General features: G+C 41.1%; 1 protein-coding gene across 10 annotated transcripts in view; it reads right to left on the bottom strand.

Moving 5' to 3' along the window:
- Positions 1 to 24,139, bottom strand: part of bent (projectin protein bent) — a 155,731-nt gene that overhangs the window by 10,330 nt on the left and 121,262 nt on the right. For 7 of the 10 annotated variants that reach the window (XM_089739458.1, XM_089739460.1, XM_089739461.1 and 4 more), the window contains 27 exons: positions 23,787 to 23,954; positions 18,277 to 18,429; positions 17,515 to 17,664; positions 16,609 to 16,803; positions 16,125 to 16,329; positions 15,501 to 15,659; positions 14,764 to 14,968; positions 13,714 to 13,850; positions 13,359 to 13,568; positions 12,347 to 12,702; positions 12,050 to 12,170; positions 11,622 to 11,819; positions 10,573 to 10,692; positions 9,695 to 9,859; positions 8,767 to 8,937; positions 8,027 to 8,143; positions 7,279 to 7,444; positions 6,401 to 6,561; positions 5,537 to 5,695; positions 5,076 to 5,117; positions 3,998 to 4,205; positions 3,392 to 3,578; positions 2,906 to 3,060; positions 2,346 to 2,498; positions 1,669 to 1,798; positions 838 to 937; positions 34 to 199 (listed from right to left, as the gene is read on the bottom strand). In XM_089739458.1, coding sequence (XP_089595584.1) covers positions 34 to 199; positions 838 to 937; positions 1,669 to 1,798; positions 2,346 to 2,498; positions 2,906 to 3,060; positions 3,392 to 3,578; positions 3,998 to 4,205; positions 5,076 to 5,117; positions 5,537 to 5,695; positions 6,401 to 6,561; positions 7,279 to 7,444; positions 8,027 to 8,143; positions 8,767 to 8,937; positions 9,695 to 9,859; positions 10,573 to 10,692; positions 11,622 to 11,819; positions 12,050 to 12,170; positions 12,347 to 12,702; positions 13,359 to 13,568; positions 13,714 to 13,850; positions 14,764 to 14,968; positions 15,501 to 15,659; positions 16,125 to 16,329; positions 16,609 to 16,803; positions 17,515 to 17,664; positions 18,277 to 18,429; positions 23,787 to 23,954 — 4,457 coding nt within the window. The remainder of the gene's footprint in view (positions 1 to 33; positions 200 to 837; positions 938 to 1,668; positions 1,799 to 2,345; positions 2,499 to 2,905; positions 3,061 to 3,391; positions 3,579 to 3,997; positions 4,206 to 5,075; positions 5,118 to 5,536; positions 5,696 to 6,400; positions 6,562 to 7,278; positions 7,445 to 8,026; positions 8,144 to 8,766; positions 8,938 to 9,694; positions 9,860 to 10,572; positions 10,693 to 11,621; positions 11,820 to 12,049; positions 12,171 to 12,346; positions 12,703 to 13,358; positions 13,569 to 13,713; positions 13,851 to 14,763; positions 14,969 to 15,500; positions 15,660 to 16,124; positions 16,330 to 16,608; positions 16,804 to 17,514; positions 17,665 to 18,276; positions 18,430 to 23,786; positions 23,955 to 24,139) is intronic. The other 3 variants (XM_089739465.1, XM_089739466.1, XM_089739467.1) reach the window with 1 other exon arrangement.

Here is a 24,139-nt window from a genome sequence, read left to right as displayed (position 1 = left end):
GTCTAAGCAATAAAAAAATAGCTCGTGACGTACCTCTTCATGAACTTGACGGACTGGCGCAGCTCGTGGTTGTTCCGGGACCAGGTGACGGTGGGCGTGGCGCAGGCGATGATGCGGCAGTACAGCTTCACGGACTGGCCCTCGTAGCAGAACGCAGACTGCGGCTTGATCACGAAGCGCGGCGCCGCCTGCCGACGGTCTGCCGAGCGATAACCGACCTTAGTGCCGCACTCACAAGCTCCATTGTTCATTGCAAGCGTCAACAGACATGTTTAAGTTGGAAAAGCTATTTTAAAATATTTAGAGAGCGAGAGAGAATGCACTTTTATCGCACATCAACACAATTTACATTCAAAATACGGTCAAAAAGCAGATACATTTGTACAATAGGCGGTCTTATCGCTAAAAGCGATCTCTTCCAGACAACCGTTTAATTTACAGAAATTCTGGAAAATATAACAGGTATTATAAGGGTGATATATATATATTTATAAGGTGATTTAGACCGATGAGTATTATAGTCTTATAGTGTAAGTTGATGTAGAAAATAATATGTGCGTATTGTGTTGCTTTTGTTTTTTTGTAACTTAAATTTCTCTTCTCCGTTCACTTTCTACTTATATGTGATTTTGATTGTGGAAACAAACTTGATTATTGTTTTAGCAATTTTTTTAAATATTATATGCTTGTATTGTACTGTTTGTTTCCCAAATAAATAAATTATGTTCGTTATATTAACCACGACAACAATCGCTTCGGACCACACAAATGACGTCATGGCATTTTTTTCTTTTTTAAGAATAAGCTAATTCCGAAATCGTTCTAGGGTTAGCTCACCGAATTGTCCGTCGTATATCTTCCACTTCTCGATGAGGAGTTTCCTGAGCGAGCTGTATTCGCTGAGTCTGCCGATCGGCAACTTGAATGACGACCAGTTCTACAAACGAAAAGTTTTTATATCGAATTAGAATCTCGATGATTATTTGTTACAATCGTGGATGTGTAGTAGTCAACTTCACTAGACTCCGAGTACGCCATGAGTCATGGCGTCAAAGTTTCGACTAACACACAAATGGGTCTTCTGTACCAGTTCACCCCGGTGCATAGTGAATTATTTAAATGCCAGTGCCAGTAAAATATCTACTGTTACTAATAATTCGTGAACCTGAACACCTATAGGATATTATCTATACTCTATACTAATATATAAATCTACAGTGGTTTTTACGGATGTTCCGTTATAGCTACTGAACCATGCATCCGATTGACTTGAAACTTGGTATCCATGTAGAAAATTCATGTACTTAATGGATAGGCTAATATTTTTATGAGTGTTGGACTTCCTATTATTATTGTCATTATTATTAATGACAATAACTAAAAATGTTAATTTTAAATGCCCAGCGAAGCAGGCGGGTACGGCTAGTTATTTATTAAACCATAATCCTGTATACATGGATATCTGTTCTGTAAACATAAATCATGTAAGATGATCTTGGATTTTAAATACGTAAATTTATTGGTATTAGTCGAAAACTATTGAGATTTAAAATTCAGTACATTCGAAGTATCTGTATCATTTTAGTCAAAAGCTTATCAGTGTTATCGAAATTGCTGATGTTTCAAGAACACGCTGACGCGAGAACGCGAGCAGTTTATCGGTCCCACCTCGTATCTCTCCCGGAGCCTGTTCCTCATGGCTTCGTATCTCCTCGCCTCGATGGTGGCGGTGCGACTAGAGGCCGCGTCTCCGGCCAGCCACTTGTGAACCAAGCACTCGTGGGCGGTCATACGTTTTCTATAATAGCAACGAAATTAATTAATCTAAAAGTCTTGATGGTGGATCAAAATCAACTGATCATAACGTAGCTTCTGTAGAGGAACAAAAAAATTGACGCTCGTTCGGAAATCTTTACTATAGATGTAGCCAAAGTATAAAAAACAATACGAAACTAAGTTTGCAAATATTATAAAAACCAAATTATACTAGAAAAAAAAAAAAAAAAATTTGTGGACCTCAAAATTGATAAAATATAAAAAGAAAATTATACACTCACATGGACCTCCGTTAAGATTGATTATTTAGAAGTAACAGTATACATTGACGATATTGTAGTAGTAAGGGGAAACTTCAAAAACGACACGAACGTAGCAACATATTACTTACAGGTAGCTGACAACATATTTAATCCAAGGTTAGATTAAGGGAGACAAGCTGGACGCTCTTAGACAAGACTGAATACATTGTACAAGAACCACTTGAAGAACGTTAAGTTAAGCATACAACGCGAGTCCGTGCCACGACCACTACACGCAGACTAATGAGCAGTATTAATTATACGTACTCCTTGTTCTTGATGAGTAGCCTCCTGATGAAGTCCTTGGCGTCGTCGGAGACGTGCTGGAAGGCTTCCTCGTCGAACTCCCAGTCGCAGGCCTTCACATTCTTGAGCGTGTCAATGTCGTTGTTGCCGGCGAATGGCGACAGTCCGGATAATCTATTAATGAAAGTGGGTGAATGAAGAGGAGTGATATTGTGTAATTTTGTTTTATTTTGTCTATTTAGTGTTTCTTCAGATTTAAATTTATTTATTAACCATTTAATATCTGTGAAAGTGCACAAATGTGAGAAAATGAAACAAAGCCGGTGGACGTAACTTCTAGGGATCTTCCAAAAAGTCCACTGAAAATATCTCAGTAAACGACCACCATTTTACTGAGCTCCCATATTATCTCATTTCACTCCGTATTATCATTTTTCATAAAAATAAGAATATAAATTAAAATAATACATGACTTAAAGTTCTTAGTTACCAGGTCATAAAATCTCTTTAAAAAAATAATTAAAGGAGTTATACTTTATTTTTCTTTGTGAGCTGAATACATTGTCAACAAGACTACTTACAGCACATAGGCCAGTACTCCCACGGCCCACATGTCCGTGTAGAAGCCGACCGGTTCCCTCTCTACGATCTCCGGGGCGGCGAACTCTGCGGTTCCAGTCGAAATCTTCACCACTTCGTTCGGGTCCAGCTTCGTCGCTAATCCGAAATCGATGATCTGTTAACATTTCAAAAGGTAATTTAGTCACATGATAATTTGAAATAGCTACATCTGAAGAGTTGTCATCCAAGACTCAGATGATGATGACATGATTAATTATATATAGCGTATTTTTTATTTATTAACCTAAAAAATATTTAATGAATCAAACGAAGAAGCTATACTACTATTCCTTTCATTACTAGGTTAGTTGTATATACCGTATTTTTTATTTATTAACCAAAATTTTTTTTATTAATCGCACAAAGAAGTTGTACTACTGTTCCTTTCATTACTAGGATAGTCTAGTAATATATTTGAATCGAAATCCCTCTCGATTTTAACGGACCTTAACGTCGGTTCCGGTCCTGGTCTGGCACATGACGTTCTCGGGCTTGAGGTCGAGGTGTATGATGTTCTGCTCGTGCATGTGCCTCACGCCCTCGCAGATCTGCCTCATGTAGTGCGCGGCCTCCGCCTCGCTCATGTTGTAGCCGGGCTCCGTTATGCGCTCGAACAACTCGCCGCCGGACAGGCTGCGAACAAAATTAGCATTTATAGTTTTATTGTTTAGGGTCCAAAAAAATGTCGTGCTAGTAAAATTTTAAGGAAGCTTTATTTTTGTAAAACAGATAAAAGGAAGTCAAATGAGCTAAAAAATACTTTCGAAAACTGGTCGTAGGTCCTCTTGTGAGTCCGCACGGGTAGGTACCACTGCCCTGCTTATTTCTGCCTTGAAGCAGTAATGCGTTTCGGTTTGAAGGGCGGGGCAGCCATTATAACTATACTGAGACCTTAGAACTTTGATGTCAAGGTGGGTGGCGCATTTACGTTGTAGTTGTCTATAAGCTCCAGTAACCCCGAAACACCAGGTGGGCTGTGAGCTTGTCCACCCATCTGACCAATAAAATAATAAATATTGCGACCATATAGATACCGAAAAAAGAAAACTCACAACTCGAATATGAGCACCATCTCGTCATCGTCCTCGAAGGCGTCGTGCAAGTTGATCAGCTTCCTGTGGTGCAGCTGGTTCATGATGTCGATTTCCTTCTTGATGAGCTCCTTCTCCATGGCCCCGGCGACCGGGATGAACTTGGCGGCGAAGATGTTGCCGGTGGCGCGCTCGCGGCAGCGGTGCACCACGCCGAACGCGCCTGTGCCTACAACAGTGCGGTGCACCTCATGCGTCTGTGCCGCGACAGCGAGACCGGACTAGGGCTGTCACAGTCCAGTTCTATATATAGGTATTTTGGTTGAAAATTTGTAAATTCGTATTTAGGGCTGTTACAGTCCAGATCTATATATAGGTATTTTTGTTGAAAACTCATAAATTCGATTTTAAAATAATGACCTAATATTAATAGGTGACTCATTTGAATCTTATTGCTCGCTAATACGTGTCAAAATCGTCAAGCGCTAGTCCAAACTCAGGACATAAGGCATTCACGCAATATTTTATTTAAAAAAAAAAAACTATGTAGCTTCGTACTAATAAAGAAAAACATCTAATAGAGCGCATTCTCGTTAAGTATATAACGTTCATTGTACGTAAAATACATAATAATATATGATAATATGAAGCCGCAAAACCGTGCATTTAACTACCTACAAGAAAAATGTCCTTTAAGTGAACTTATTATTATTATTGTATCCTAGGGTCACTGGAAAGTGTTTTTTATTTAAAGAATGTATGTAAAATGTATTTTTTTTGTGTATGTGTGTTCGTGTTCGTGTATTACATTTTATGGACGTCAACAAATAATAAAATACTCTTTAATTAATAATTTCAATTTAACTAATTTTGGGTTTGTTTAAAAAAAATATACCACTAATAAGACCTATTTGTAGACTAAATCGATATTAAGTTTTCCAATAACCCTAATCTCAGTAACACATGTATCTAAGTTCATAGCGCATGCTCAATATTTGAAGGAAACAAAAAATTGCATTAAGTAAATATATAATAGTATGCGTGTGAGAGAGAGATGCAGATAGAGAGATGCACTACATCGATCTATTCACACACAGACCTCCGCTTCGATTCCTTTTACCGGTCGCCTTCACGAAGTCACCTGCGAAATTCAACTCTATGTACACTTCGAATAGAGTTCAACGTTCTATTCTGCATTATGTTAGTAAATACTATGTTAATGGTATGTAAAAAAAATCACTTAAATCTCACAAGCAACTTCATGAGTGCGGTTTAGTTTTAAATCGATAATAGCATGCGCATTTATCGAAAAAATCATCGATAGTTACAATCGATTTAAAAAACGATCTGGAATAATTCTAAGTACTGCCCTACATTATTTTGTTTCATAATTTCTCAAACAGTGTATACATGTGGAGTGTTCAAATATAAATAATTATAATATCACTACGATGCGTTGTTTCTTCTATCCTCCCTTAGACTCGATGTAGAAATACTCCGATACAAACACGCTAAACCATAGACAGTAGATTTCACTGAACAAACCCGAGTAGGACTCACCAATCTCTTCTAGTATGTCGTATTTGTCGTAAACCGAGCACGTGTTGATGTCCACGGGCTGCGGCACGTACTTGCTGTAGATGTCGAACACGTAGCTGTCGTAGTCCTTGACGGGGCCGTGGTCTGCGTTCGTGCGGATGCGTTTGCCTGATTCGTCCACTGAACAAAAAAAAGCTTTTATTATATGATATATCTAGTCGAGGAAATCTCTGTAATATGGAATCTGGATATTACGCAGATTTTTATACTAATTAAATTGGTGGCAGGGCATCTCTTGACTCCGTACGTATCACCACCGTGAAGCACTAACGCCTTTCGGTGTGAGGGGGGAAACCCGTTATACTATAAAAGTGAGACTTATAACTCATGTCTCAAGGTAGGTGGCACCATTTACGTTTTTGATGTATATAGGCTCCGGTAACTTAACAACTTTGATGATGTGAAAGACACAGCTAAGTCGACGAGAGCTGAAGAAAAGGTTGACTCTACCACTTTACGGAAAGGGAGATCATAGGAGAGATATTTCTTGAGGTACGATAGCACGTAGCCTCGGGTTTCTCTAAGATTTAACCAAACAAACAAACAATTAGACAAAACCGTCATTATAATTACAAATTGTTCAATCCAGTAGCGTAATGTCGTTTTGTTACTTATCACAATGCGACATTAATATGCGCCGCGAAAACAAACTTTATTCGCACTTTTTGTTTTGCTTAGATGGGTGAACGAGCTCACAGCCCACCTGGTGTTAAGTGGTTACTGGATCCCATAGACATCTATAACCTAAATGCGTCACCCACCTTGAGATATAAGTTCTAAGGTCTCAGTATAGTTACAAAACACGAGTTGCGAACAAAAGTTTACCCGGGTATTCCTTCTTCTTGAGTTCCTTTTTAACGATCGCCTTGGTCTGCACCAGGGAAGTCGGCTCGCTGGGGTCCGACCTGCCGTATATGTTCTCAGCGTACACCCTGAACTCGTACTGCTTGCCCGGGACCAGACCGGTTATAGCCATTGTCGTGAACCTGCACAATAAGCGATATTAGTATTCGATAATACATTTTAATATATACCTCTTGTTGTGAGTGTTCATATGTGATTTCAACGAATGGTGGATGATAATTATATTATTGTCATTGCATTACGCCGAACTTTACAATTTCCTCAATCATTTCCATCCAAAGGTTGACCGGAAATGTTCGATGGTAATTTATTTTTAAATTAAATTTTTCCCACTAAATTGTACTTTGTTATGTTGGTGTACTTATGTACAATAAATTGTTCTATATTGTGTTGTATTGACAGTATACAGAAATATTATGTAACAAGCTGCGTCAGTATAGGTTTAAGGTTATTAGTGAAACCGAGGGGTGAGTGATTCTTGTTATTTCTGCAATATTAGATTTATAAAATAACTAGTGCTCCCCGAATAGTCGAAGTTCGACTATAATTAATTGAAATTATAAGTTTATACACTACTAGCCGTACTTGCCCGCTTCGCTGGGCATTTAAAATTAACATTATTATATATTGTCATTATTATTAGGGAGTCAAACACTCATATAAATATTAGCCTATCCATTAAGTGCATGTATTTTCTACATGGATACCAAGTTTCAAGTCAATCGGATGCATGGTTCAGTAGTTATAATGGAACATCCGTAAAAACCACTGTAGATTTATATATTAGTATAGACTAAACGCGCAATGTAAAACAAATGATTGCGAGGGCGGTACAGCACCTGGTATTCCCGACCCTGATCCAGCTGGTCATGGGGTGCTCTCGCTTCTCGACCAGGTAGTTGGTGATGTCGGAGCCGCCGTCCCACACCGGGGCGCGCCAGCTCAGCGCCAGCGAGTCCACGCCGATGCTGTCCACCGCTGGGAAGCGCGGTGGGTCCGGCCGATCTAATTCATGATATTAGATTTTAATTTTATATGTGTATAGTGATCGTTTATCGATTTAATAAAGCTAAGTTATTTTTAGGTAAAAAATTGAAATAGTTTTTTTTTTAAATAAGAAGACCGTCATAAGTTGTAGAGCTGGAGTGATGCCAACATCATGTTAAATTTCCCCACAATCTCCATTAATTTGTACCAATCTGTGTATTGATGAGGGAACGCAATAATATAATAATATATCAACTGTTTTTTAAATTGGACCATCCTGCTTATTTTTGTACAGCAATAAGTTGGCACGTAAAAGTAAATACGAAAATTCGACCGCATATCAAATCCATTGTATTTAGATTGTAATGATGTTCAAATGTCCACACAGCAGTTATTCTCGTAAAAATCGTTAAGTAAGAGAGAATTCGGTAGGCAGCGGCTTGGCTCTGCTCCTGGCATTGTTGAAGTACATGGGCGACGGTAACCACTCACCATCAGGTGGGCCGTGTGCTCGTCTGCCTAAAAGGGCAATAAAAAAAAAAGAATATCTCTGGTGTCTTCTCGACACAGAGAGTCCTGGCAGCCGCGCGTGCAACTGACCGCTGATCTCGATGTTGATGATGGCCGTGTCCTGCCCCAGCTCGTTCTCTGCCGTGATCCTGTAGGGACCAGAGTCGATCTTGCTCGCGTCGCGGATGGTCAGGATGGCGTGACGTTCTGAAATTATTCGACATTTGTTATTCGGTCTTCATAATTCATAGTTTATTCTATCGATATTAAAAGTATCAATATACTACAGGACTACTAGCGCCACCTGTTATCCGCTGATAGTAGTCTGCAGTCATCCGCAGTGCCTACAACTACCTTTAGTAGCATCGCAATCCCATCAACGGTTTACAAACGGATAGAGAACAAATGTACACGGCTACATAGTTTTTAAAAAACTTAGTTTTCTAAATAGCATGTGTTTCTATTTGACAGCCGAACTAGGGTAATGTTTCATATTGTATTAGGCAATGACATGTTGACTGATTATATCTCAGTGGCATATTAAAGTTGGCCCTGTCTGAGTACGTGATATGCACTCACTTAGCGTATAGTCTCAACACAAATCGCTTCCTCACATTCGATACTCTTTCTAGAAACTTGAGAATTTCTACAAATGATTTACTATGTTATTAACTAAGTGTACCTAAGTCAATCATGTATACAATATTCAGCTGGTGAGCAGTATATGAGAAAGGCCGAAATAACAGTGCGTTACATAATTGGAGTGTCCTGACAAGATGTGGACTGATGGGACGAATGTTGAACATAGAGTGGCACAAGACAAGGTATACCTTTCCTTTCCACGTGGTAGTGGAGTCCAGACTCGATGGTCTCTCCCTCTCTGACCCAAGTGATCTTGGGTATGGGGTGTCCGGTGAAGGGAATCTTGACGACCACGTTTTCGCCCTTGTCGAAATAGGCGGTGACGCGGAACCGAGGTGGCACGTTCAGTTTCGGGGCGGCTGTTAGATTTAATAACAATTTAATATCAACAATTTAATATTTGAGAATAATTTATGTTGGATGCTTGGGTTTTTTGAATAAAATTTCCAAATCGACCTGGAGCTTGCATTTTCTTTATACAGGTTTTTTTTTATTTTTACGTTGCGAATGAGTTAGCTTGGCACGGCCATTAATTGAAGTGTGTGAAAATGGTGTAGGTAAACATAAATAAAATTTTGTACATTGCTCCTTAAAAATTCGTAGGCGTTAACATTTTAATATTTGAGGGTAATTAAACCTTAACGAAACATTATGCTGTTAAGTGCCTATTGCGCTTTCACAACAATCAGGAATTCACTCACATCCTTAATTAGTTTTAACACACATCGTCGCTGTCACACCAAAAGTTTCTATGTGCAAAAACTCTATTTTGAATTAACGAGTAAAAACATTTTCGTATTTATATGAAGGTGAATTTTTAAGAACTATATCAAATGAAAGCTATAGATAAATATTAAAGCTATAGACATATAAATTTTTCTTATACGGTAAACAGGGCTGTGAACTATACGAAAAGGTCAAAAGTAAAAATCTCAAAAAGTGCACATAGCAGATTTTGGTTTGACAACCGCGCCTTTTGTTAATACCATTGGTATCACACTGAGTGTTATGACTTCTATACAATATTTTACACTATTATTTCTAAAATTTAAGTAACCGATTTTCATTTGTGACGTCACTTACAAGTCACGTCTTAGAAGATATCGTTAAACTCACTCATAATAAGCAGTTCAGCCCTGGTGCTCTTGACTCCTGCCTTGTTGACGGCCCTGCAGACATATTCATCGGCGTCCTCGCCGAACACGTCGTTGACGGTCAAGAAGTGGTTGTCGCCCTCGCTCCAGATGCGGTACCGCGGTCCGTTGGTTATCTCACGAGCACCTATCGGAGACAAATACCTTTGTAACGATCTAAATGTACTTCAGGATTACTGGCAACAGTATGGGCATTTTAGTATTTAAAAAAAAAGGGCTGCACAATACGGTGTTGCTCGTGAAAAATCTGTTTTTTTTATTGCCTAGATGGTTGGACGAGCCCACAGCCCACCTGGTGTTAAATAGTTACTGGAGCCCATAGACATCTACAACGTAAATGCGCCACCCACCTTGAGATATGAGGTCAAGATCTCAGTATAGTTACAACGGCTGCTCTACCCTTCAAACCGAAACGCATTATTGCTTCACGGCAGAAATAGGCAGGGCGGTGGTACCTACCCGCGCGGACTCACAAGAGGTCCTACCACCAGCAAATTATCGCATATCATCGTAATTGCCATAAAGAACTACATTGGTTCTGGAGTATATAAACGTTAACCAACATGCGTAATTTACATTAATATAAATAATATTTATTAATAGTTATGAAACGATATACACATAGCTCTGTTATATGATGCTATATCGTATGTTCATGACGAACATTGTTCATGTTTGATACAAAGAACCAGTTGACTAGTGTAAGTATTTTGCGGTAGGCAGCGGCTTGGCTCTGCCTCTGGCATTGCTGAAGTCCATGGGCAACGGTAACCACTTACCATCAGGTGGGCCGTATGATCGTCTGCCTACAAGGGCAATAAAAAAAAAAGTATTACTCACCCTTGTACCAAGTGATGGTGGGTCTGGGCGACCCGGTGATGGTGCACTGGAACTTGGCGTTGTGGTACTGGATGCAGTTGGCGTTCTTCAGTGGCTTCACTATCTCTGGTGGCGTGGCGGCTGACAATGACAATCAAGATTATAGGGTTATTTGAGGCCGTCAGCGCAAAAGTGGCCTAACCCACAATTCATATCCGGACTTATGTACTTATTGCAATTTATTTAAAACATAATAAGTTTTGATGAGGCAAATCGGCGTATCCCTAGTTTCATCCGTAGATAACAGATGACTTTGTAAACATCATTTTAGTGGCGTATTTTTTTGCCTACGAAATATTGGTAAGGGTAAATTCGAACCTCATTATCTCCGTATTAACTATGGTAAGCTTAGCTTAGCATTTAATATTTGACCAACGCAATGTTCATTAAAGAGTGAACCTAATTATAACTATTTTTACGGTTTAGTTTCGCGTTTTATTATTTTCAATGTTTTCGTATTCTATACAGTTTTGTGGTCGCGTACGACTAAAGAGTTATTCATCGTCATTTAAATATTTTACACATTTTCACAATCGCGTTTTTACATAGATCAATGAAACCTAATAAAGTACACTGTATTGAAAAATCGAATCCCTGGTATGCGGCAACATGGCGACTAATCAATACATATTAGTGTCCGAATACCAACGGATATTTTCGTTTTATAGATACGCATCTAATGATTTTATTTCATAGTTTGATAAAAACCGTAACTTGTAGGAGACTAACTAGACGTAACTTGTTTTAGGAGATGTATGGAAATGGTAGTGCAAGGTAGAGGGGGAATAGGTCGACCGAAGAAGACATGGATAGAGTATGGATATGAGAGAGAGAGGAGTGACTGTTGAGGTGGCAGCCGATAGCAGCCGCAAATAATGAAAGAGAAAAATTAGCTATGCCGAGCCCGTTTAGTGGGAAAAGCGTAACTTGAAGGTTACATTTTATCGACAAAAATATGTCAAGTCAATTAAAGTTTTAAAGTAGTTAGAATAGAGTAGAGATTTGCACACCTTTAGGATCGACGACCTTGACCTGTTGGCTGGCGGTGCTGGGCGGCGACGCGCCGGCCTCGTTCTGCGCGACGACGCGGAACTCGTACTGGCGGCCCTCGATGAGGTTGGAGCAGTTGATCTGGTTCGGCAGGCACAGCGTCGGGTTCACGCGCTGCCACGTCGACGTGCCCACTTCGCGCTTGTCGACCCAGTAGCCTGAAATTTTGTAATTTAGTAGGTGTCATTTTTACCACATAATGTTAATCCTCCATCGTGGAAGTCATTCGTGAACACTTCTTAAATACATATTCCCACAGTCGCATCGATCTATGGAAGTTCATAGGGTGACTAATCCTTTAAGCCATTATGACTTCTTGCACAAATTGGTTCTATGGCAAAGAGCGAAGAAAACTTTAGGAATTATATGAGGGAACATAGTAACGTACCTAGAATCCTAGCACCTCCATCATTTTCTGGTTTGTCCCATTCCAAGTGGACGAAGTCGCCTCCGACCTCCAGGATCTTGGGAATACCAGGAGCAGATGGCGGATCGTATGGTGCTTTAGCCTACGAATGAAATTGATTGATATTAAAATAATTAAAAATATTTTTGTAGTGACATTTATTAACAGAGACAGTCTAACCATATACGCTAGATTATTTTTATATCGATTACGATCATCACTATACATTTTAAAATTTAACAATACGTATCGGATAAATAAATAAAAAGCAAAACTTACCTTAATCGGATTGAGACCTTCCAGAGCTGGTCCGATACCGTTCTCATTCGCCGCGTGAATTCTAAAGTTGTACTCGTGTCCTTCGGTGAGTCCCTGGACAATGAACTTGGTGTCCCGGACGGACGAGGCGATGGTGATCCAGGCCGTTCCCGAGGTGTCGTTACGCTCGATGACGTAGTGAGTGACGGGCATCCCTCCGTCGTACGTGGGAGGCTTCCAGGCCAGCGTGCAGGAGTGCTTGGAGATGTCGGAAGCTTCGAGGGGTCCCTGTGGCGGGCCGGGCAGCCCCGTCACCGTCACGGAGAACGTGTCCGACGTCTCGCCAGAGTTGTTCTTTATCGATACTTTGTATATGCCTGGGAACGAACAAACAGAACGTAGAGTTCATTACGTGTTTAGACATTCCTGAAATGAAAAAAAATTGATACAAATACAGATATATAAATATTTTTCATCTGGATTGTTTGAATGTTTGACTATGTAGTAACTCCATCTGTTATTATTATACCTTTTCAAGAATTATAGACTACTAGCGGCCCGCTCCGGCTCCACTTGGGTCTTTAACAAGAATTTCAACGATATTAGACGTTGTTTTATTTTTTTAAATAAAAGAACACTTATTGCGGCAGAACTATAGTAGTTAGACATATGATGTCGCGACACTTTTTGTAAATAATAATGTGTTCTACAAAGTCATAGTACATTATTTTATTCCATCATCCCATAGTTTTCGCAGGGCACGCGATGTAAATAATATTTTAGGTATTTTTTTTACACCTTGGGTTACATTATTGGAGTTTTAGTAAGGATCCCAAATTTTTTTCAAAAAAGATTATAGCCTATGTCACTCGACTATAGAGTAGCTTCCAAGCAGTGAAAGAATTTTTCAAATCGGTTCAGTAGTTTTGGAGCCTATTCAATACAAACAAACAAACAAATATGTCCTCTTTATAATATCAGTATAAATAAATTGAGAGCAAAAGCCAGTATCAGAAATGCAAAGATAACTGACCCATATCGTCTTTGGTGATATCCTTGATGAATATAAGTATGTAATCATCGAATACGGTGAACTTGAGATGCGGCGACTCCTTGAGATTGTGTCCGTCCCGGGACAGCGTGACGTCAGCGGGCTGGTCTCCCGTGTACAGGATCTTGATCTTGGTGTTGTCGTGTTCGGGGAGGTGAAGGTCGCCAGGCATTCGGGTGATGCGTGGTGGACCTGAGAAATATATTTTGTTATTACCCTCGGTCCATAAAAAACAATATTCTTAACTTTTAAGAAAGACAATTTAATTTTTGTACTATTGAGACATTTAGAGACACTTATAACCATGTCTATTGTTTTATGGTAACTGTATACTCACTTCCAATCTTAAGGTGACCAGTACAGTAGATGAAGCCAATATTATTAACCGCCTCACAGGTGTAGTCACCCTCGTCGGCGTCCGCGGCCTCCAGGATGTTGAGCTTCAGTGTACCCTCACGAGACTCTGATATGAACCTGAAATTTAAATATTTTCACTTTGTTAAATTTCATTTCATTTATTAACTGTATATCTGCGAAAGTGCGCGTGTGTGGGAAAATAAAAAAAATCTACTGGACGTAGCTTTTCGGTTCCTATCAAAAGTCCACTGACAAAGTCTCAGGAAATAACCACCATTTTACTGAGACTTTGTTTTATCATCAGCTTAATATCATTTTTCATATTTAACAGAATATAAGAAGAATACATAAGACTTGACTTAAATGTCTCGGTACCAGGCCAGGGACTTTATATGTTTAAAAAAAAAAGAATGATCTGAGAAACAATGACGTCAGTGTTTGCTATAAGTGCTTTCTCGGTCTAGCTCAACTTTCCTTCGAATTAGGCTTTTATTTTACTTTTGTCGATCGGTTGCATTTTTATGGGGAAATGAAGAGAACATTCATAATAAATTCTCTTTTTCTTAGTCTTCATTGCTGAAGATTGTGTCCAGCTTGAAGTGTAGATCACTCGATACACAGTTATTCGGAGTAACCAAATTCGATTGTCACTCTCACACAATAGATTCATGGATATTTACAAAGTAACGATTTTTTTTTTTAAATCGATCTTATTGAAGCTACTATTTAATTAATTGTGGTTTTCTCCATTTTCATCCTTAAATCAGATTGTAATAGGGAATGCTGTGTATAAGAGATGCGACATCTTCAACATTTATATTATATATATTTTAAATTATGGATAGAAAAATAAATAAATATTTTTTTTAAATACTTCATTAAAATATTGAACGCTACTCGTTGCTGACGCTCGCGTTGTCCAGTAACAGGTATACTATGCATTCACTCTCGCTCTGTCTCTTTCTTGTTGAAAGTCGCATTAGAAGTTTCACTTCAATACACAAAGTAAATGTAAAAAAGGAAAATATACCTGGTACCAAGAACGATTTCTCTGCCGTTCTTGAGCCATCTACCCGTGGGCACGGGGTTCCCGCTCGCCACGCACTCCAGGGTGTAGGGGCGGCCGAGCGGGGCGCTCATGATGGCCGGCAGTTGCTTCACCCACTCCGGCTTCGTTCCTCCGATCTCTTCGCCGGTGCGTACGGGGGTCGTGCACGAAGAAGGCTCGGATTTACCTGATATTCGAGTTGAAACAAATATATATATATACTAGCTTGTGCCCGCGACTTCGTCCGCGTGGAATAGTTCACAAATAATGCTTTATTTTAGAACAAATTTGGTGAGCATAAAAAACGTTATAGTGAGCCAACCTTAACATATAGACATATGCTATCGGGAACTTTTTTTTAGATCTTTTAAAGGGGAACAATTCTCTCATACATTATTTTAGCGAAACTTTAACCGTTTCCGCAGTGCACCCAGTGGAAGCTCTCAAAAGGAAAGAAAACCTCGATTTTGAAATATTATTTATCGGTGCTCCACCTGCATTGGTCTTAGCGTGATGTTATATAGCCTATATATAGGCTTCATCGATAAATGGGCTATCTAACACTGAAAGAATTTCAAATCGGACCAGTAGTTCTTGAGATTAGCGCGTTCAAACAAACAAACTCTTCAGCTTTATAATATTAGTATAGATTTGGATTTAATTCTCGCAATTAGAAATGCAAGAGTCGATTTATCGATTATCCAATATGGCGGACTCACCCGCCGCGTTGACGGCGATGATGCGGAACTCGTAGTCCGCCTTCTCGTTGAGGTTGAGCGCGGTGAAGGTCGTGTCCTGCACGTTGTAGTCGTTGCACTTCACCCACACCGAGCTGCCCACGTCGCGCCGCTCGATCACGTAGCCGGTCACGCGAGAACCTGACCACGACATGTGTACCGGTCTTACATTCCGTTTTGTTACTCTGTTTGGATGCTGTCTCTTAGGAACACGCTTCATCTGATGATAACTCATGGATGTCACTCCACACAGCATTTTCTATTTACTACCATATTACATTTTGGAAATATATATGACCGTTCAGGTAAGGGGATATCGCGTATTTACTGGTGGTAGGACCTCTTGTGAGTCCGCGCGAGTAGGTACCACCACCCTGCCTATTTCTGCCGTGAAGCAGTAATGCGTTTCGGTTTGAAGGGTGGGGCAGCTTTTGTAACTATACTTGAGACCCTTACAACTTATATCTCAAGGTGTATGGCGCATTTACGTTGTAGTTGTCTATGGGCTCCAATAGCCACTTAACACCAGGTGGGCTGTGTACGAAATACGTTCATCGATAGCAAACTATGGTGATAGTAAGGCGGAGCGGCGTGACAGCGCCGTACCTCCGTCGTGCTTGGGCGGGTCCCAGCTGAGGTCGACGTAGTTCCTGCCGACGCGCAGCACGCGCGGCGCGGTGGGGGGCGCGGGGGGCCCGCAGCGCGCCCGCACGCGGAACCGCTGCGACGAGCCCGAGTACTTGCTGAAGCCGGCCGCGTTCTTGGCGCGCACGCGGAACTCGTACTCGTGGCCCGGCTCCAAGTTGTACGCCTGTACAGTACAAAAAAAAATTTGGTCTTGAATTATTTGTGGAAGTCCAGAGAAGGCTTAAGAGGTAGGTAAATAAACAAAATACTCGGAATTAAATAAAAAATAACAATGTTGTTTTTCCTTTGATGTCCGCCCCGTCGGACGGATTCCTTTTGTTTGTTTTAAGTTTATTTTATACAAACGTTTAGGTCTTTTATTTATCGATTGAGGCACTACGAAGTCTGCCGGGTCAGCCAGTATTTGAATATAGATTAATTCAACAATCCAGCAAACAATCACCTGGTAATTACAATCCTTAACGAGATAGTCAGCGCTGTTCCAGACGCCGTCCTGCACGTCCCTGTACTCGATCTTGTAGCCCTGGATGCGGGAGCCGCCGTCCGAGCGCGGCCGGTCCCACAGCACGGTCGCCGTGGAGCCGTCCCAGTCCGTGACGCGCGGCGCTCCCGGCGGCTCGGGGATCGTGAACGGGAACTGTAATTAGGACCGTAAATTGTCTCTGTTAATTGTCACTGTTGTTAAATGTTTGTCAAGTGAATCTGTTCTTTATGTGGGTAGTTAGTATTTTTTTACTTTAGAGTTTAGTTTGCTTTGAATGTAGGTCTAATAGGTTACGAAGTTACTTCACACTGGTGTCAGGACCTCTTGTGAGTCTGCGCGAGTAGGTACCACCACCCTGCCTATTTCTGCCATGAAGTAGTAATGCGTTTCGGTTTGAAGGGTGGGGCAGTCGTTGTAACTATACTTGTAGACCTTAGAACTTATATCTCAAGATGGGTGGCGCATTTACGTTGTAAATGTATATGGGTTCCAGTAACCACTTAATACCAGGTGGGCTGTGAGCTCGTCCACCTATCTAAGCAATAAAAAAAAACACTCCTGCAGTGCAATTTTATTCCCCCACCTATTCGCTGATAGCGTAAAAGGCTATTTCAGCTTCTCTCATCTAAGAGAATTTGCTAAAACTAACCCTAGCAAGAGTAGTGTTTCGCTGAATCTACCATTGGACCAGAATCACGACCCACTGAGAAGATCCGGCGAGAAACTCAGTAGGCTGTGTTTATGGGTTAGTTCGCTCGTCAAACTCTTCATCATAATTATTTGATTGAGTTTTTGTGTGTATTGTATTGTATGTTCTCCTACCCTCCCATCCTAAATTATAGTGCTGTGCTAATAATTACTTACCTTGGCCGTAATAGAGTCGTCCATTGTCAAAGGTTCCGATACGCCATATTGATTTTCGGCGCGTACCCTGAACAAGTATTTCCTGTTCGGTTCCAGGCCCATGACGTTGTAGTGACAGTTGCGAACGAACGATGATATCTTTGTCCAGATCTGTTGATCAGTGTACAGTTTAGTAAAGCTCCATAACAATAATATATATTTTTACACGCCACCTTAGCTGGTCCCGTGCTAAGTTCGTAAGGAGTTTGTGTTACAGGTACCAGATAACGGAAATAAATATAAGATTTTTATTATACACATACATATATGAGTCGTCTATTATCAAAGGTGGCAATCTGTGCATTTGGACAAAAAAATGTTATTGATATGTCAATACAGATTGATTTGAATATAATCGTCTCCTTCAAAGAATACGGTTCAAAACCTGAATTAAATAAAGGTTAATACTTAACCTGTTATTTATCTAAGATGTCGTTCAGAAGAGTTTTGTGACTGCCAATGGAATACAAAGTCAATAATTCGTTTTTCTGATTTACCAATAATTGTCCAAAAGTCACATTGCCGGCTTTGATAATAGTCGACTCATATATAATATACATCCATAACACTGGAAAAGACATTTTTTTAAATATTTATCATACAAATATCTTCCCTTGGCGGGATTCAAACCCGCGACCCCCTTGTGTAGTGACCATGTCTCTTACCACTACACCAGACGGCCGTCAAAATAGTTGATTTTATATTATTTTTTGATGCACTTACTCCGTTATTGTCCATCTTCTCGACGACGTAGTTGGTGATGGGAGAGCCGCCGTCGTCTAGTGGCGGTTTCCATGACAACGTGCACGTGTCGGGCGTAATGTCGTACGCGTCCAGCGGTCCCACTGGCGGGGTCGGTTTGTCAACTACGAGTACCTGAATAACACAAAAGTCATTGTTACGGAAATTCAATGTTAAAATATAGAAATTTTACCTTCCAATAAAATTTGTATTATGTTTCCTAAGACGTCCGAAGTCCATTATGAGAGTACATCGTATGATTTCCACTGCAGGTCGCTAAATTTGACTACTTCCGTTTTCTAAGTCCCATCTACAGCGCCCTCTATAACGTCTGGAACCGAACCAACAAGCAAAGACAAGCCGCCATATTTGTCATTGTTCGGCTCATAATGATGGATGTAGCCCCAGGAAGACATTATCTGGACTTCGGACGTCTTAGGAAACATAATACAAATTTTATTGGAAGGTAAAATTTCTATATTATGTGTTCCGTTTGACGTCCGAAGTCCATTATGAGAGACTGTTTGTTATCTCCTGGTGGCTTGTATTTGAAATAAAATAATATTTATTTAAAAAGCAACAATGTGACTTATTGTGTTTAATTAAGCAAAGCTTAAATTAAGCACGTAATTTAAATTAATTGAAGGTAACCGTATAATATTACCCACTTAATTCAAATCGACCTAATAAGATTTAGGACGAAAATACTGAGAAAGATTTCTCAGAATTTATATCAGTGTTTGATGCATTAATAATAAGTTTTTGATAGAACTTTCTAAAAGTATGCTCATGTTGTCAGTTATCTTTAGCTGAAATATCATTAATTTGGTAATTTCCTACCCAGTTTAAAGTTTTCACCACCGCTCTACAGCTTCCAACTGAGGCCTGAATACCTGAGTCTCCTAAAAGACTTTTTACCCAACTACTAATCCTCGCTGCAGTAGCTGGCTTAGTGGAGCCTTTAGTTGCTAAGAATAGATTAAATATTCCCACTGGTTTGCTGTGTCATATTCACTAGATTGCGTAGCCAGTATACTGCATCGATGATCAATTGGTCAGGAGCAGCCACGAATGTCCAACTGGACTGTTGGTGTGAAGATCAATTAGTTTTCGACCCAAATATCAGTAATTTAGAAGGTGCAGGCTTTGTCAAGGAAATAGATTTCAGTATGTTTCACTGTCGGGCTCGAAGCTATTTTTTATATCCGATAGAGTTTCACAAACGGACGCTATATAACAGACTTATAAACTAGAATGGTCCGGTAGGAGAGACCATGAGATAAATACAGATAACAGAGAAATCTAGCTACATTTTCTAATTCGGGTACACGAGACATTCGGGTACATTTTCTTGACAAAACCTTACCCCTTATTCCAAATAGGGGCGTATGTTCTTATCGTAGAGTCTCTCCAGCACGATAATAGTAAGTTTCTCTCCTGCCGATGTCCATGTCCCTGTCAGCGTGTCCCACCCAAAATGAACCAAGCTTCCAGGTGTAGATTGCTGACAGCCTGGCGGTAGCATTGTCAGTGTCCACCAGACTGATGTTCAGATCTTTGAGCTTCTTGAGTCGCTTGAGGGCAGGAGATTTCAGGTCTGGCCTCCACAGGGGCTTCTTGCACTTGGGTACCACTAGTATGTACCGACCTGAGGTTGAGTTGAGGTGGTCCAGCACTCTGGATATCAGACTGAGCGGCGGAAACGGCCATGCTAGTCAGTAATGCCAAGATCTGCTGAACGCGTTGTAGAGGCAGGCGTTCGAGTTTTGCTTTGATGGGTGGACGAGCTAACAGCTCACCTGGTATTAAGTGGTCACTGGAGCCCATAGACGTCTAGAACGTAAATGCGCCACCCACCTTGAGATATAAGATCTAAGGTCTCAAGTATAGTTACAACGGCTGCCCCACCCTTCAAACCGAGACGCACCACTGCTTCAGGGCAAAATACCTACTCGCGCGGACTCACAAGAGGTAAACATAGTTTTTTATCCATGAGCGGTCCGAGACGCGAACAAATTCCCCACAGGCTGAATAGCCTAGTAGTTGCTTTTTCTGTGAGATACCACTCCAAGCCGCCGCGATTGCGTAAGAGGTGATCGGCTTCAGTGTTGTACAGTCCCGGTAGGTGGTGAGGGAGAAGTACAACTTTGAGGTGGTCTATTAAGTTAAGCAATTTTCCAGTCAGATCTAGCAATTATCGTGACCGGGTTCCTCCCTCGTTCTTTATGTAGGAAAATTCTGTTCTGTTGTTTACAAGGGCTCCCCACTGAATGTCCGACGCGTCGGTGATGACGTGGTTCGTGGCCATTCTCTGTGGATGAATTGGTGTGCTCTGACTGACTTTCTCTAACCACCAATCCAGCTCTGTACGTACCTCGTCCGAATACTGCTTTGGTAAATGAGGATACCTCCTGAGCTTGTTGCTGTGGTACTGCAAGGACTCGGCAAAGCAACTTTCCCCGGTGGGTGATGAAAGTCGCAAAGTTGAGATATCCTAAGAGGCTTTGCGCCTGCTTTAGGTTCCAACCGCCGGCAGTAAGTCGCACGAGCAAATTCTTGGGCAGGGACTTTGTCTTGGATTTGGTGTCCCATACGATTCCCAGAAAGTCTATCAAGCTCGTCAGTGTCATAACCGGTTGCTTAGATGGATGGACGAGTTTACAGCTTACCTGGTGTTAAGTGGTTACTGGAGGCCATAGACATCTACAGCGTAAATGCCGCCACCCACCTTGAGATGAGTTCTAAGGTCTCAGTATAGTTACTTGAGATTTCAACAAGTCTTTTGCCCTTGTAGGCAGACGAGCATACGGCCCACCTGAAGGTGAATAGTTACAGTCGCCGATGGACTTCAGCAACGCCAGGGGCAGAGCCAAGCCGCTGCCTACTGCTTAATTCTCTCCACAAGCCTCGTTTGAAGAAGGACATGTCATAGCGCTCGGGAAACACCGTGGAGGGAGCTCATTCCATAGCCAGCTGGTACGTGGCAAAAAAGACCTCTGGAAACGCACTGTCAATGAACGCAGCGGTTCCAGATAATATGGATAAGCTTTGCTCCGATGGCGGGAGATGTTCTGCCCTGGTGTACAAGCAGATAACCACTAGTCGCAGACCCTTCTGGCGAAGTATTTCGGCTATTTAGTTTGTCACTGAAGCAAAAATCCGCGGTGGTGCAGCTAAGCCGAATGGCAGACATATCATCTGAAGTAGACGACCCTGATAACTGATCCCGAGAAACGTCATTGATAGATGATAATAGGCCTGGCTCAAATCCAGTTTGACATTCCAATCTGTTATAAAACTTAGGAACTCGATGGTGAAAAAGGTGAAAAAGACTGTTTCATGTACTTGTTCAATGCCTTGAGGTTGAAAATTGTTCGATTTTTTATTGGTCTTGGGAAGTATGAAAAGAGGAAATCTGAAAGACGGTGTCGGGGGTGCGGGTTCTAAAGCTCTATTGAATTAAATTTTGGATTTTGATTGACATCAAGCTATTATTTATTTCAATATTACGTTTGGTGGATCGAGTCCAGGTGTTTCGATATAGTCTTAGACATCCGCCTGAAAATGCTGTTGAGTAATTTATTTTTATTTCCTGATTTTCGTTCCACTTTGTGCTTGTTCCCCCCTCCCCCCGTTTTTCTTGCTGAGGAATTATTTAGATAGCATCGCTCAGAATATCTGTTTTCGGCCTCTTTAGATGTATTGGAATGTGGCCTACCTCGACATGGCTTTGCATTGGCAGTACAAGCCGAGGGTTCCGGCGATGCGGGCCGGATGCGAGTAGCAGACGGTGCCGCTTTTGTAATTTATCAATACCACCAATTTTCTGTATATATGCCAATAATAAGTTGGGGTTAAACATATAATCACAAGAAGAAGATATTTTCTCTATATCTTCCCTGATATATCTATCCTTTAATTTCTTTATGAGGTATCTACGACGCTATCGTATAATCTCGGCTCGCTTACCGAAAATTATTTGAAGGATATCGTTAGAAACTTTTATAGGCGAAATCGTTACCGAATAGCGGTTTAAACTTTTCGTAAAAGGCGGAAGTATTAAGCTGAACATTCTCTGAATTTGACCCGTCGGCAAGGTTTTGTATGGCAGCATAACGCATTCGTTCTGTGCCAAAATAGCATTAGATAACGCAGGAAAACATTTTTTTTTTTTTTTTTGAACCTCCGATTACTGCACCGCGTTCCAAGTCGGCTAGTCAAATCTTTGCATATCTGGTTCTTTTATAGAAATGCGCAAATTTCAAAACCTACCCGCTTCTGGTAACGGACGGTCTGGTGGCAGACGTAAAAACTATTCGTCGTTGTCTAATTTCGATTGGAAGTTGAAACCAGATCAGACATTATTATTATAAGATGTTGGTATTTGTAAGTGTAAAGGCGGGACCACTGGTGCACGACCAGCAATAGCATGATTCGAAGTTAAAATATTATTCACATGACTCACCCATTATTGCGACAGTAAGTCAAACCTTTTATTCAGATCTCGCGACCAGTCACTTTTTCGAAGTTTTCTTGCTGGTCCCTAGTCTTTATTTTCCGACGAACCCGAAGAAATATCCGAAGAAATCGAAGAACTATCCTCACTTAAATTTTACTTTGAAAGGCGCGATAACTTCGTCAATCATTGTAGAGCCTTGGAGGTTTTCACGAAACGGAAGATAATCATAACACTTGTTTGAAACAAACTTTCTACTTCAAATCTCGAAAGTTGCTTATAACATTTTAAATTACTAACTTCTTAAAATATTAACGACTGCACGTGGGAAAAAACGACGCAACAATGACAAATATGGCGGCTTGTCTTTGCTTGTTGGTTCGGTTCCAGACGTTATAGAGGGCGCTGTAGATGGGACTTAGAAAACGGAAGTAGTCAAATTTAGCGACCTGCAGTGGAAATCATACGATGTACTCTCATAATGGACTTCGGACGTCAAACGGAACACATAATAATCTTTTGTTAACTGTTAAGACGGAATTGTTTTTTTTTTTTTATTGCTGCATAGGCAGACGAGCATACGGCCCACCTAATGGTGAGTGGTTACCGTCGCTCATGGACGTCAGCAATACCAGGGGCAGAGCCAAGCCGCTGCCTACCGTTTAATACTCTCCACAAGCCTCGTTTGAAGAAGGACATGTCATAGCGCTCGGGAAACACCGTGGAGGGGAGCTCATTCCATAACCGGATGGTACGTGACAAAAAAGATCTCTGGAAACGCGTTGTCGATGACCGCAGTGGCTCCAGGTAGTATGGATGAACACTACTCCGGTGGCGGGCGGTGCGATGGTAAAAGCGAGATGTCGGTAATCTCAAACAATTCCTCAGAGCACTCCCCATGGAACATACGGTACGGTTTTTTTTGTATTGCTTAGACGGGTGGACGAGCTCAGGACGGACGACGGACTCACAACACGTCCTACCACCAGTACAGTGCGTTTTATTGAAGATCTCTAGCATCATAGAACGCACTCACCCTGCAAGTGGCGCTGTCCGAGCCCTCACTGTTGACTAGTTGAATAGTGTAGGAGCCGGTGTCGGTACGCTTGGCGCACGAGTTGTAGAACACTGTGTCGATGTCCGTCGTCACGAAGCGGATACGATTGTCCGGGAATACTTCGTCGTTGTTCACTATCCATGACACCTGTGAGAATTAATATAGTTTTTAAATAAGTTACACAAAGTTTGAATTTAATTGCAGAATTAAGGCGTCCGTCAAACCCGCAAAATTATAATTTGCGTAATTACTGGTGGTAGGACCTCTTGTGAGTCCGCGCGGGTAGATACCACTACCCCGCCTGTTTCTGCCGTCAAGCAGTAATGCGTTTC

Source organism: Bombyx mandarina, chromosome A1, assembly GCF_030267445.1.
Source record: "Bombyx mandarina strain Sakado chromosome A1, ASM3026744v2".
In the NCBI taxonomy this organism is placed as follows: Eukaryota; Metazoa; Arthropoda; class Insecta; order Lepidoptera; family Bombycidae; genus Bombyx; species Bombyx mandarina.
The sequence above is the reverse complement of the archived record's forward strand: the minus strand, read 5'-3'. Positions and strand labels throughout refer to the sequence as shown.